Source organism: Vitis riparia, chromosome 5 (genome assembly GCF_004353265.1).
Source record: "Vitis riparia cultivar Riparia Gloire de Montpellier isolate 1030 chromosome 5, EGFV_Vit.rip_1.0, whole genome shotgun sequence".
In the NCBI taxonomy this organism is placed as follows: domain Eukaryota; kingdom Viridiplantae; phylum Streptophyta; class Magnoliopsida; order Vitales; family Vitaceae; genus Vitis; species Vitis riparia.
This window is the reverse complement of record NC_048435.1, coordinates 2,946,655-2,959,938: the sequence shown is the minus strand read 5'-3', so window position 1 is coordinate 2,959,938 and position 13,284 is coordinate 2,946,655. Positions and strand designations below refer to the sequence as shown.

Here is a 13,284-nt window from a genome sequence, read left to right as displayed (position 1 = left end):
AAAATACCCTAAAATTTCAGAAAATGGGACAGACCAAGCAGAGGTTTCTTGAAGTTTCCTGAGGTCTTCTAAAAGGTCTCTCTGCATACTGACAGTTGGGTACCCAAGAATACCATAATGAGACTATGGTCAAATTCTAGAATTGGTAATGCATAAGATGAAAACCATATGATTTCTACTATAGGGGAGCCATAATGATAAAATCACAATGTGAAGCCAGCCCTATAAAAACAGACAAACAAAAAATGGCCAGAACTTTGACTTATGTAGCCCTTTATGAAGGGACCCTTTTGTCTTGGAACTCTGATGTGGGGTTGTTTCCATGATACAAGACAGAGCACCCTGAAAAACCTATCTTTATTTCTTGGATAAATTTCTGTTTAGTTGGAGTAACCTTAACTGCTCCCTTTGAAAACCATGTACTTCCAACAAATTTGTTTGATTTATTTAGCATAGAATGCGGAAACAACATGTGCATATAGGGGTGGGTTCTTCATACAAAGACATATTCCTATTACTGCTAAATTTTCAAATTCAAATGTAGTTTAATCCTACCTTTCAGTTCATAGTTCCATAGCTCAATGGGGTTGATGGGGGTTTAGCAGAATTCTGAGTTGATCAACATCTTCATTTAAATTAATCGGGCTTTTACCCAATCCCAATAGCCTGTACAGACATGATCAATCCCTTAGCTCATTAATAATCAACAGCAGTGCCCATCCAAATGCATGTCTATGAGTTGATTTTATGAATATGAATCAATCATATCCCGTGAACCATGGACTTTCAAATCATGGTTACTCCTTTAATAGAAGAGAAACAGAACATTAATTATAGACACTTGTTGGAACTTGGGGACTATTGTAAAGAAAGAAAAGCAAAACTCAGAAAAAGGGCAGTTAGAAAACCTTCATAATAAGTTTTCTTTTTTTGACAACTGTAGGGAATCTTTATTTTTCACCTATTAAGTTACCGGGTCATAATGATTTGAATTGAAAGACACTTGGATTTAATAGAAATGAGAAAAAGAAAGATTTTTTAAAAGTGGGTGGAAAGGGAAGGATGGTGTTTCAATGAATGACATCTGCAATGTCCTTTTCCTTCTCCCCATGATCATATCAGTCTTTAAAAGAGTTCCCAGAGCTTCTTCACTCCTCCATTCACAATCACAACATTCCACTTCTCTGACCTTCTACACTTCCCTTTCCATCCATAGCTCCAATACTTTCTTTTAAATTTTTTTCTTCACTACACCTTTTAAAGTTTTCAACAAAATAGCAATGTCCAGTTCCAAAACCCTGGATAAACCCTTGAGAGGCTTGGATCCAAGCCTGGTCCAAGCTGGGTTTTCTCTAATTCAGAGGAACACATCCACAACTCAACCCAATGAGAGAAGAGGAAGGAGAAAGCAGGCGGAACCAGGGAGGTTTCTTGGAGTGAGAAGGCGACCATGGGGGAGATATGCTGCTGAAATCAGAGACCCCACTACCAAGGAGAGGCACTGGCTGGGTACTTTTGATACTGCTCAAGAGGCTGCTCTTGCTTATGATAGGGCTGCCCTTTCAATGAAGGGTACCCAAGCAAGAACCAACTTCATATACTCTGACAACACTACTTTCCACTCTCTTCTTACTCCTTTTGATGTTCAAACCCTCTTACCACCATCACAATTCCTCACTGCCAACCACACTAAGCAACCTTCCAATCATAACACTTCATGCCACCCTCATACTTCTCAAAGTGATCAGACCCCTACCCAATCCAATAATATTGAGGTGTGTGCTCAAACTTCATATGAGACACCACTTAGTAGTAATAACAATACTAGTAGTTTCTTCTTCTCCACTGATTCTAACTCGGGCTACTTGGGCTGTATAGTTCCTGATAACTGCTTGAACCCTCCTTCCAGTGCCACTGGTTTGAACCACAATAACAGCAATTCCAATACTTCAAGTGATCAGAACTTTTGCTCAAAGAGCATGAATTTCCCTGAAACTGAGTTACAGTGTGGTGGTAGCAATACACTTCCTATAGATGCTGTTAATGCAGCTAGCCCTGGAGATTTTCCAAGCTTTGATGAACTCAGTGGGGGATTCTGGGGCAATGAGCAGTCGTGGGAGCTGAACTCCAGTGAACTCTCGGCCATGATCAACAACCCATTGATGGTGGAGGATGGATGCATGGGAGCTTTGTATCCAATGATGGACAACCCCACTTATGGGGTAATGTCTCAAGCTGCAGCTTCAGTGACTTGCTCTCCATCACTTCCTCCTTTTGGTGATGTGGTTGACTTGGGCTATTCACTCTTTTGAAGGCCGGTAGGAGTACATCATTCAGAAAGGGTACTAGTCATTCCCAATTACATGCACTTGTCTTTTCTTATGTTTTTGGGTTCTTTTGCAACTCTTTCTGTTACTGTAATTACACCAAGGACTTCCCACACTGGTGTGTGGGGGTGTGGGGGGGAGTGGGTGTGTGCGTGTGTGTGTGTGTGTGTGTCAGAGAGAAAGAAGGGTTTGGAAAGTCTATTTTGGGTTCTGCAAGACATAACGAGGGCTGTTTGAGAAAAAGATGCATTTGGTAAGTTTCAGGGAAAAGTAGTGTAATCCATTTGATTGTAAGCTGTCTTCTTCAATATTAGACATGGAGATGTTGGAATGCATGCATGATGTCTCTCCCTTCCAGGCTGCTTGCCTCTTCTTTTTTCTCCATAAACCTTCACCAAGGACCCATGCAAGCACATAGGTTCCTATGGAACTGCACAAAATCATGCGTCCATGTAGCCACTCCAAAATAAATAAATATCATAAAATCATTAAGCACACCATAAAGATGAGACATATGGGTCAAACCAAAGTTTCGCTATTGATTTCATGGTTTTAAGGATTAACAAAGAGGTGGAGCGCTTGATTTGTGTGTCTCATCCTGTCAATTTGAAGAAAGAGGAGTAGAATAATAAACTTGGTCCAGGTGTTTTCTTCTTTGAGTAGTCTATATTTAGACTCTCAATGCATTTTGATCAAATTGTGCCATCTTTTTTGGGATTATTCCTTTCCAGACTTTGATTTTTATTTTTTTTTTAGTAAAGATGAAAGGTTGAGCATTTAGTCGCATAGCCGATAAGATAGCGATGGCAAAATCATGACCTAAATCAAAATCAAAATCAACCACGCATCATCAGTATTCATTTAGATGATCTGCAGAGGTCCATTGGTGGCATTGATCCTCATGATGTGAAGTTTTGGTGGAGCAATTGGTCAGTGATGACCATTGAAGCATTCTCCTATCTCAAAACTTGAGGATGTGAACCAACTGAACAACAGATTAATAGGGCAAACCCTAGTAGCATCATATAAATAAATCCAACAGTAAATCATCTCATTGCGTTCCTTGCAGTTTACCTACCAACTTTTTTTATCCGCCACCAATTTCTATCTCCAATAGATAGCAAGGATTGAACCCAATTAGTAGTGTCGATTCTCAACAAGAAATTGGCAAAATATGGCTCCAGAAATTATACTGATAGATAAAAAGTGCTTCTTCATCTAGTTGCTGCTAGATACAAATACCCAATCCGCAGAAGAAGTGTCTATCCAGAATTTAGAAGTTTGGTCTGTAGATTTCATTTTTATTATGTATTGCACCTGTCAATAACAAATCTGTATGAAAAAGCTGAGTGACACGCTTTTTATAAGCAGGTGTGATGATTCTAAATTTCTACAGGAACATCACCCTCACAAGCTGATAATATTCAAAAGTTCAAGAAAGGAAATTCCCTATTTGCTGAAGGCTTGGGAGAAGCAATTCAGCATTTTGGCATATAAAAGTAAAGCTTACAAAGTTCCAATCTTACAAATAGATGGACGAATAAAAGAGGGGAATAATGTTACAATGTGTTTTTCTTCACATTTTTGTATTTGATAATCATAATAAATTTATCAAGAGAAAGTCAAGCAATTCACTTCTCACAGCATATATGTATCTTATCCTAAATAAGGTAGCATTGTTATGCCCCCTTGGAGTCTCTGAATTCCTTTTCTTTTTCACAATGAAACCCTGACAAAAAGAGGGGAACATAAAACACCTTCAAATTCATTTTTAAGTCGAATTGGAAGCTTGTTCCCAAATCTAAAGAGGAACTACAAAAAGTAGCCATGAACACACGTCACTGTAAAAGGAAGGAACTCTATGGGACTGATCTTTTTGGTTTTGAAATAAGATTAGGGCACAAACAAACACAACAGACTCCAAAAAAATTGGAGAGGTGGATGCGGATTTGTCTAATGGGGCAATGGGATTCTTTCGTGGTTATTCAGAAGCAAGGTGGAAGGCTATATGGGTTTTGCTAAGACTTTTGGGGGTTGAATATGGCTTATTCAAGATGAAAGAGATGGCCATATGGAGATTATATGAACACAATGACCAGAGCTGACGTGTGCTAGATCTAAATTGTGGAACCATGATAATTGAGAAATGGAGCCTCCTATTTGAGGACTTGCATAAAAATATAACGTTTCATGAAAATTGACCAAAAAGAGGGATAATGAGGAATTGCTTGAAATTTTTGCTTAGCTTGCAGTATGAGCTTCCGAACTACTGCTGCCAGTTGAAGGACCAGAACTCTGAACAGGCTGTTGGGTACTAGAATGACCAGGCCCACTCTTTGAAAAAATTGAACCAACTGAACCACTAGATGTACTCATAGAAGATGACATTCTGGTTGAAAGAGATTCCTTGCTAGATCCTGAAATAAGTTCTGGCCTCAAATCCGAAGATGAAGACGATGGTGCAAGTGTACCCATAGAAGATCCCACAGGGTAGGGAGCAACTGGCATATCAGCCAGAGATGATGCAGATGGACTATAACTCAGTGTTCCCATTGGGTGATCAAATTTGCATGTGGGCCCAAACTTGCATATTCCACGTTGTGCATAGTGAGTGCATTGGGGTGCACCCTGATAATCATATAAGAAGGTCAGATGCATGACAAGACAAGAAGATATTCAATTAACACACGCATGTATAGAACAAATGCCATGAAAGTGAATCAGCATATTGGTTGATTAGTGAAAATAACTGAAATTTTGATAACCCAAATAAACATATGGTAGATGCAGAACCTCCCATAACAAGCATATTTTAATGCTAAAAATTTCATCACCAGGGATGTGAAGACAACATGTTAAACACACACACACACACACACACACACACAAAGAGATGCACGTTAAAAAAAATATGTAAGGTAGCATAAAGAAATAATGAAGGGAAAAAAAAAAACCCAAGTTAACAATGAAGGGAGAAAGAGGAGTGTGTGGAAAGTGGAGCTAGAAAAGATGTCATCCACAGAGAGCAAAGATTACCATAAGAAGATATAATAATGCAATAATATCTGAATAAGTAAACTAATCTAGCATGTCTTAGCATATCAGTTAGCATAAAAGTAGAAACCGAAGTAATAAGGGTAGTTCCATATGGGGCAGGCCTTATAAATATAATTAAATGTTGTATATGTGGATGGCACAATTATATCATTAACTTTTGTTGTCTTGGTCTTAATTATGCAAAGATGGGAGACATCAGGGAGTACATTGCCAATAGAATTAGAACAGGGTAACAAAGGGGATGTGCTTCAGGACAAGCAAAGTAGAGGACAACCAAGAAACCATGAAATCAACATATCATCATAGCTAAGATAATTTTGAAGTTGGAAATTAGAAACCCAGGGAAGACAAATTAGAAATTAGAGAGGGGAAAAGCAGTCTCATTCAGAGATAAAATAGGGGAAGCTTCGCTACTCTCCTGTTAAATACCTCCAGTTAACAACAAATGCACTTCATCCACTCATCTCCACACCACAAAATTATTGACACCCACCATCGAGTGTATCCAAGCCTAAAATTATGATTCAGCTTTCAGTTTCCATCAAGTTTTGGAAAGTGTCAAATGTATAGGGAAACAAAAACAGAGTACATGGATAAGATGGTCAAAACTCAGCTAATCAAAGCTGATCTTTGAACATTCAATATGATAATCAGCATTGAACAGTTTGCACATGTCAAACCTGCACATAAGCAACTATGAGAGCAAGTACCAAAATTTACCTGGGATTTTATTAGAAAGCTGGCTAAGCATCTATTTTTATGACAATGATTATACCTAGGTGGCAACTCTATGTGCATGTTTATGCATCCTTTTGGAACATGGAATGTTTGATCTCATGCATTCACATGTGTATAAGAACCACAGCATTGTTCTCAACATCAGAAAGCACCCTAGATTATCACATAATTATGAATCTGAACTTTTAAATGAAGGCACAACAAAGGATTTGCACAACAAAAAGAAATGCTTATTGACATCCAATTGGTGTTGACACATATGGATCAATGTAATATAAAATAATGATCAATGAACCAATCAGTGATAAAGCCAAATATGACTCCATATTATTTTTTTTTTGATAGATAAATATGACTCCATATTATATACCATCCATATTGCTTGTTCACTAGCAATAAAGAGCCTTGCTCTTTGGCACTCTCTTTCTTTGGTGCACATTAATAGATCCTTGCTCATTTAGTAGATGCCTTTTGGTATTTCTTGTTTTGATGCTGTGTATACTACCTGTATCCATTAGGTATGCTCCCTTTCTTTAGCATTCTTTAGTACATCCTCTGTTTGTTTATCAAAAAAGGAAAAAATAATAAAGAGCCTTGCCCTTCACAGTCATTTTTCTTAATTTAAAGTAATTGTCTGAATCATTGGCATTTATAATGCCACTCTGCATTCTTCTAGAACTAGAAGAAATCCAACATCCCTCTCTTGTTCCTAGACAATGACGTAGAAATGGGAAAAGGAATTAAGTTTTCAAGAAGAATGAGAAGAGCAGTCTTTTACTTTTGTATTAAAAATTAAACCCTCAAGTTTTATTAATCCTCTCCACTGTGTGCCTTGTACACAAATTCAGTAGAAGAGGAAGGCCAAATGGGCAGATTATAGAAACATTCTCTGCCTCATGATTCCCAAGCCAATTCACAAACACGTCAGCTTTGCTTGTTTTGACTTGCAAACAAGAGACAATGTTGAAAGATTTAAAAGATACAACAAATTCACCATGACAGACAATGAAGAATCAGATAATGACAAGGATAAGTACACCCAATAACTACAAAATATTCCTGAACAACCAACAGAGGATTTCATGCTCATTGCATCTTTGCATGCAAAAATCTCAAAGAATGAAGGCACTTCTTTATTTCTTTCTTTTGACAAAGAACAAGGATCACAAAGTCTTTAAGAAATAAAATTGGAAGCTTTTAACACAGGAAATCCTTTTTTTTTTTTTTAAGAATTCACAAAGGATGATGAATTCATGAGTGAGCTGACCTTGTGGGCTTTGAGAACCATGAACTCAGATTCTAAGTTGATGGTGCTCTAGTTGATGCCCTACCATCATGCTATGCAACTTATTGCAGCCACTGCTAGTTGGAAAGCGATGGGTGAACTTGAGAATTGACTAATCAACAATGAGATTAAGCGTTTCAAAACGTGAGAAATCTTCAGGAACAGAATAAGGTTATATCATCAGCAACATCCTTTCACCCAAAACAAGAAGAATGATGCTTAATGATGGCATAATGCAAATATTCAACTTGTCAAAGATATATTTGACTTGAAGGCTATTGAAACATGATTATTGGACCAACAGCCGAAGGCAAGCTATCCAATAGAAAAGAAACGCTCTCTGAAAATATAAAGTTGTATGATCGTGTTTGTACACATGTCAGTTCTGTATCATCGAACAATTTTCACCTTCGTCCTCTTGACAATACCCAAGAACACACCACCATAAACTCATTCAGTAAGTGTGACTTCAAAGGTGAGAATACCTTTTTTCCTCATTTCTCTTTTTGTCAGTCATTTCATCTTAAACATAACTATGAACTGCAAGTATTCTTTCTTTCAGTTTTCTCACTTTACTTATTCTCTTATTTTATTTTTCCTAATCTTCTCCGGTTTATTTTAAGCTGAAACCCCATCTCTCTAATTTTTCTCAACCTTTGAGGAAACTATAATTTCCTTGGTAGATATCTAAGAATTTCAAATGCCAGTTTGATTTGTTCTCTTTGTTTTCATTTCTGTCCTCTTTAAACTATATTCTCCCATGCCTTCTCAGTCAAAACCCATGAACTAGATTTCTCTCAACTTTAAAGCATATTTCACACTTCACAGTGACGATTAGCCAACACTGAAGTTCATCCACCTCCAATTGAAAGAGATGATAAGACAGCTACTTAAATTGCTCTTCAGCAAGCTGTTCAGGCAAAGCCTTCATACCCAAAAGATGGAGAAGTGGAGGTGATGTATGAGTATACGCTCAAGGCTAATCTTCATGCAAGTAACACACTTACTAGGAGGAGCAGACAGGATGCAGTTTGGGGTCAATGAAGGTAAAGAATGCTTACTTGTAGCACAGAGTCCTGATGATGTTGAATTCAACCTCGCTTAATGCATATTTTCTATGTAAACTACATTGGAATAAATGCACATATAGAACATACTTATTTCCCTAATATACATCACCAAACATGAACAGACAAATAATTGCTGATTATTTAAATGAAATATCAGCTTTTAAAGATGTGTAAATTACTTATCAACAACAAAATCAAAATTTGCACCTATCATAAATTTCAGAAATTAGCAACTAGATCCTATTCATATCCTTCATGCTGTAGCCATGACTGCAAAAATTAATTTTGCATTCTAGTACTTCACTAAGCAGCATTCTTCTAAGCTTGTTCAAGAGGTGCACTTGTTTGTTTATCTAACTAGTGTGCCCATAATGGATTCTCATATTTTATATTTTTTGTTTCTCCTCTCGGACATATAGAGCTTCCCAGTAGCGAACATGTAACATCCTACATGAGGGATACCAATGTGACAATGGAAAATTTCAACTACTGCAACAGCTGACACATATGCCTACAAGGTAATTTGAAACTAAAACAACCCAGACCTCAATTCTAGCTCTCTTATTCCATGGATGAAATACACAATGAAACAGATGAAATGGCAGAATTGGAAGCAGAAATGGTTATCAGATGTTTCTATAACACTCATGAATGTGTGCACGTGTACACACAGGAAGTAAAAGGATTCAAAACCATGAATCGAATATCACCTTATTTATTCCTTCATTTTAATATTTCAATAGTTAAAGTAATAGTGAACTTCAAACTTAGTCCATCTTCATTAAAAAAAAAAAAAGCATCCAAATGCAAAAGGGTATATAAGGAGATGCTTACTGGACGGAGAGGAAGACCCATCGGACTAAGGACACAATTTGTTTTTGGTGTATCCCATTCTGGTGGATGGTGATATTTACATGAGGATCCAAATTTGCAATCCCCTGTTCTCATGTAATATTGACATTCAGGTTGGCCAGGTCTTTCTGGAAATATCTGCTCCTTCTGGCTACTGCTTGAAGGACCAACAGAAGAAGGTAAGGGTGTATAAGGTCCTGTATAGGCAGGTGCTGAAGGAGATAATGGTGTTAACCCATACATCTGGCCTGATCCAACAGTAGGTTGAGTACTTGGAGAGGCTACTGGACTGACAGGTGCCTGTGCCAGGTGGGTTAACTAATAAAAATGCATATATTTTGCAAAAATCAAGGACTAAAAGAGGGAAGCTTTCAAATTCACATACCGGGTAATGACTCCAACCCGGAAAAGGAACCATTCCTGGGGGAATCAACACAGGACTGTAAGGCCCATGGATATATGAACTTGGTAACAGTGGAGGCCTTGCGACTACTAGCCCATATTGTTGAGATGAAGGAACTGATGGAGACTGCACCGTGGGATATAAAGTGTGTGCTGGTACAGGTGCAGGCAGAGCTGCAGGTCCTGGAGTTGACAGTTGTATGCTATCTGGCTGTGGATGATGGAATTTACATGTTTCACCAAACTTGCAAAGTCCTGTCTTCACATAGTAGGAGCACTCTTTTTCACCCTGTAGCAACATATCAAGCTTTGAGCCAACTTTACTGCAAACTTCAGGCTATGTGATTCCAATAAATCTAACATTAACAGGATAGATTAAAAAAAGTTGAAACAAACACAGACCGGACGCAATGGATATCCAAAATAGTTTAGTGTCACAGGGCTAACAGTTCCTCCTCCCTGTCTTGGATGGTGATACTTGCAAGAAGCACCAAATTTACAGGTCCCTGTCTTCATATAAAACTGCATATAGAACAGGAACAGAATAGTCATCTACAAAGGAAACTCATACTTCATCGAATGCAAAAACAAATAGAACAGAAACACAACCACAGTCAGCAAAATAGAATTTCTGCTTTCAATAGAAATTAGAAGAATATCTAAGAAACACATCCTATAGAATATCAACTAGCAATTTTAATGAATGTACATTGTCTGATTCAAATGTCTGCAGATGTCCCAAGTTTTAAAGAAAGCAGAGTACCTGGCATACTGGTTGGCCCACTCGCTCTGGGAACTCCCCTCCACCAGGTCTAACAGTTCCTCCCACCTGGCCAGTATTTCTCACTCAAATTTAACTTATGAATATCGGATTTTCAATCACAAATATCATACATAGAGATCTTATTAAGATGGATATATAAAATATGAAATGAATTGGAACTCAACCATATTGATCAATCAAAATGCTGGAATTTTACATTCGATCACCAAATCTAATATTGAATCCATCGCAAATCAATCAAATTACACTACAGAACCAATTGACCCCGATAAATTGAATGATCACAGCAAAATAGATCAAAATTTGAAACCCCTCGAATATGCCCTAACTCAAAACCAACAAACAAGGGTGTTCCAAGACTTACCCCACCACGATCACGGGGATGATTGAACCGACACCGCGCACCATACCCACAAAAGCCCGTCTTCAGATAGTAGATGCAGTCGGCCTCGTCGGGCCGCTCCGGGTACGCCTCGCCACCGCCCCCCAATCCCAACTGCCACAAAGGCTCTGCATTCCCCCCAAATCAAGATCAAATTCAATTCACCAAACCCCACATTTCACAAATCACCATCGCATGCCCCAAAAAGAAACAAAATTTCCCCAAAAAATAAACCGAAATTGAAATGCCGGACCAAAAAACTCACCTTCCAGCCCGGTTTCGGCCACCGGCCCCGTCCATTCCTGCGACGGATCGGACGGCGACCCCTCCATTGCCGGTGCCCGACCGTACCGGTCCATTGTACGGTCTCCAAGGGCGAATTCACACCCTCCCCCCCCCCTAAAAACAAAAACTAAAACGCTATGCTTCAGCTGTTTCGGAAGTTTCTGGAATGTCCAGTAAAGCCGAAATGGAAGGTTTGGATCAAATGAAGCGAAGCCCGGGGAGAGAAAATAGATGAGGAAAAAGCTTAGAATTAGGGGGGGATTGGGGATAGTGAGGTCCCTGTGTATTGGTGTGAGTGTGTTTTTGTGAGCCCCGTTTTCAAAGCGTTTGATCTTTCTCTCTTTGGGCTTTGAGAGGGGTGGCTGTTTTTCGTCTCTTTCCTTGTGTACGCGCCAAACATGGGAGATGTTGCCTCCTACTCGTAATAATATCACCCCCGCCCGCCCTTATTCTCATTTTTCCTCATCACAATATTTAAATAAATTATTTATCATTATTTTGAAAATCACCCCGTGAGTCTCATAATAATTATGAATCATGCTCCATTTTCCCAAATCATACCCTCCACCCCACTCTCTTCTACATATCTCTCTTACGTAATTTTAAAATTTTTATTTGCTCTATTTATTTTTTTTCCTTTCGATGATCATGAAGTTGCTCTACACCATTCATCAATGATGATTTCCATACTCACATCTTTCATATTCAATGGGGTGACTTCTTTGCCTAACATCACCCGCATGTCATTTTCTTTCCCTTTATATCCTTCAATCGAAACGTAAAAGATGGCTTTTTAAAAAAAATATATTCATGTTTTATAATTGGAATTATTACTCCCTTGCACCCTCTTCCCTTGTCCTCTGCCTAAATTTTAAGAAAATAACACCCCTATTCTTAGCTCCAAAGAAAAGAAATTTGATTTGAGTTTCTTTATCATCTAACCTATTATTATTATTTTTAATTATATTTTATGGAAAAATAAATAGAAAATAAATTTTGAAGCCCATTAATTCTCTCCATTGATGACACGCCACGTCCCATCATCCCACAAAATGGAAAAATCACAGAAAATCTCCGCAACTAGATACGGACACAAAGGGGCGTGACGCTTTTCCATCCACCAACCAACGCTTGCCACGTACCTTCAAAGTCCAGACTAGGGTCTTCTCGCTTAACCAGTCTCCGCCTTCTGAGAATTTTCAACTGTACTCTTTCCTTTCAGAGAGTCCGTTTCACGAACCAATAACTCGTACCGTTTCTCTCCTCTCTTTCCCACGGGCTATATCTGCGAGTGGGAGAATCGCGTGGAGGTTGTTTCCGTTGCATTCCGGTTGTGGTAATCGTGCGCTTGAATCAACGGTTGAGATTGGCAGTCTGGACGTCGGACGGCGAAGACGCATCCCACGTCAGCGTCAGCACAGTGATGGGCTACAGTTGAGTTGGTGTGGCGTAGTAGGTAAGAAGTTCATGAATGCATAATTATCAGAGGAAAGGGTAAAGACCGGCGACCGGCAGTAGCCGGTGGGAGGGTCGTGGTATTATCAACGTGTGTAATCGGAGTCGTCGAGTAAAAGAATGGTTTGACTTGGACAAGCCTTTTTGGACAGTGGTAAGCGCTTTTTTAAGATTTGCTGCATCGCGTGTTTTGGCCTGAATCGCCTGATGTGCAGATGCACTCGCGCCTTACCTGATCCCCCATTTGTCGGCGTTCACCCCCTTGCCCTCGCACGTGCAGATTGTAAATTTATTAGATATTTTTTGGGTAATATTCTGGGTGTGACGTGGGAGGATGCATGACCGGAGCCATAGAATAGAAGCGTGGCCCACAGAATGGCATTGGTGGTTAGTCTGGCTCACTCCCTCACCGACTCTGGCTCTCCACCATGCTTATCCTGGACCAAAGAGCATGCGATTAAAACTCACCATTTTGGAAAGTGTCGTATGTGGCGTGGGACCAGGGCCTATTCCCACGCGCATCCCATTCTTCTTCTACATCTACAAATGACTCCTGAGAGTGGTTGCTTTCGTTCTTGGACTTTGTTTTGTTTTTTGTTTTTTTTTTTCCTGGACTTTGGCAGAATATTTGAAATATTAGCGAGGGA

At 39.0% G+C, this 13,284-nt stretch overlaps 2 protein-coding genes across 3 annotated transcripts; one reads left to right on the top strand and one right to left on the bottom strand.

The window, feature by feature from the left end:
* Window positions 1-1,185: 1,185 nt before the first annotated feature.
* LOC117915097 (ethylene-responsive transcription factor ERF086) lies at window positions 1,186-2,488 on the top strand. Its single transcript, XM_034830663.1, has one exon. It carries the CDS (start codon window positions 1,281-1,283, stop codon window positions 2,310-2,312), a length of 1,032 nt encoding a protein of 343 aa, XP_034686554.1. The 5' UTR covers window positions 1,186-1,280; the 3' UTR covers window positions 2,313-2,488.
* A 1,270-nt stretch (window positions 2,489-3,758) lies between these two features.
* LOC117914693 (zinc finger CCCH domain-containing protein 34-like) lies at window positions 3,759-11,597 on the bottom strand. Of its 2 annotated transcripts, XM_034830137.1 has the most exons (8): window positions 11,163-11,597; window positions 10,880-11,025; window positions 10,495-10,560; window positions 10,134-10,253; window positions 9,715-10,020; window positions 9,312-9,629; window positions 7,390-7,519; window positions 4,874-4,955 (listed from the first exon to the last, which is right to left on the bottom strand). In XM_034830137.1, the coding sequence occupies exons 1-7, from the start codon at window positions 11,254-11,256 to the stop codon at window positions 7,415-7,417; spliced, it is 1,155 nt and encodes a 384-aa protein (XP_034686028.1). In that variant the 5' UTR covers window positions 11,257-11,597; the 3' UTR covers window positions 4,874-4,955; window positions 7,390-7,414. The 2 variants fall into 2 exon arrangements, with proteins under 2 accessions (XP_034686027.1, XP_034686028.1); XM_034830136.1 differs by lacking the exon at window positions 7,390-7,519 and having other exon boundaries at window positions 3,759-4,955; window positions 11,163-11,593.
* Window positions 11,598-13,284: the final 1,687 nt, after the last annotated feature.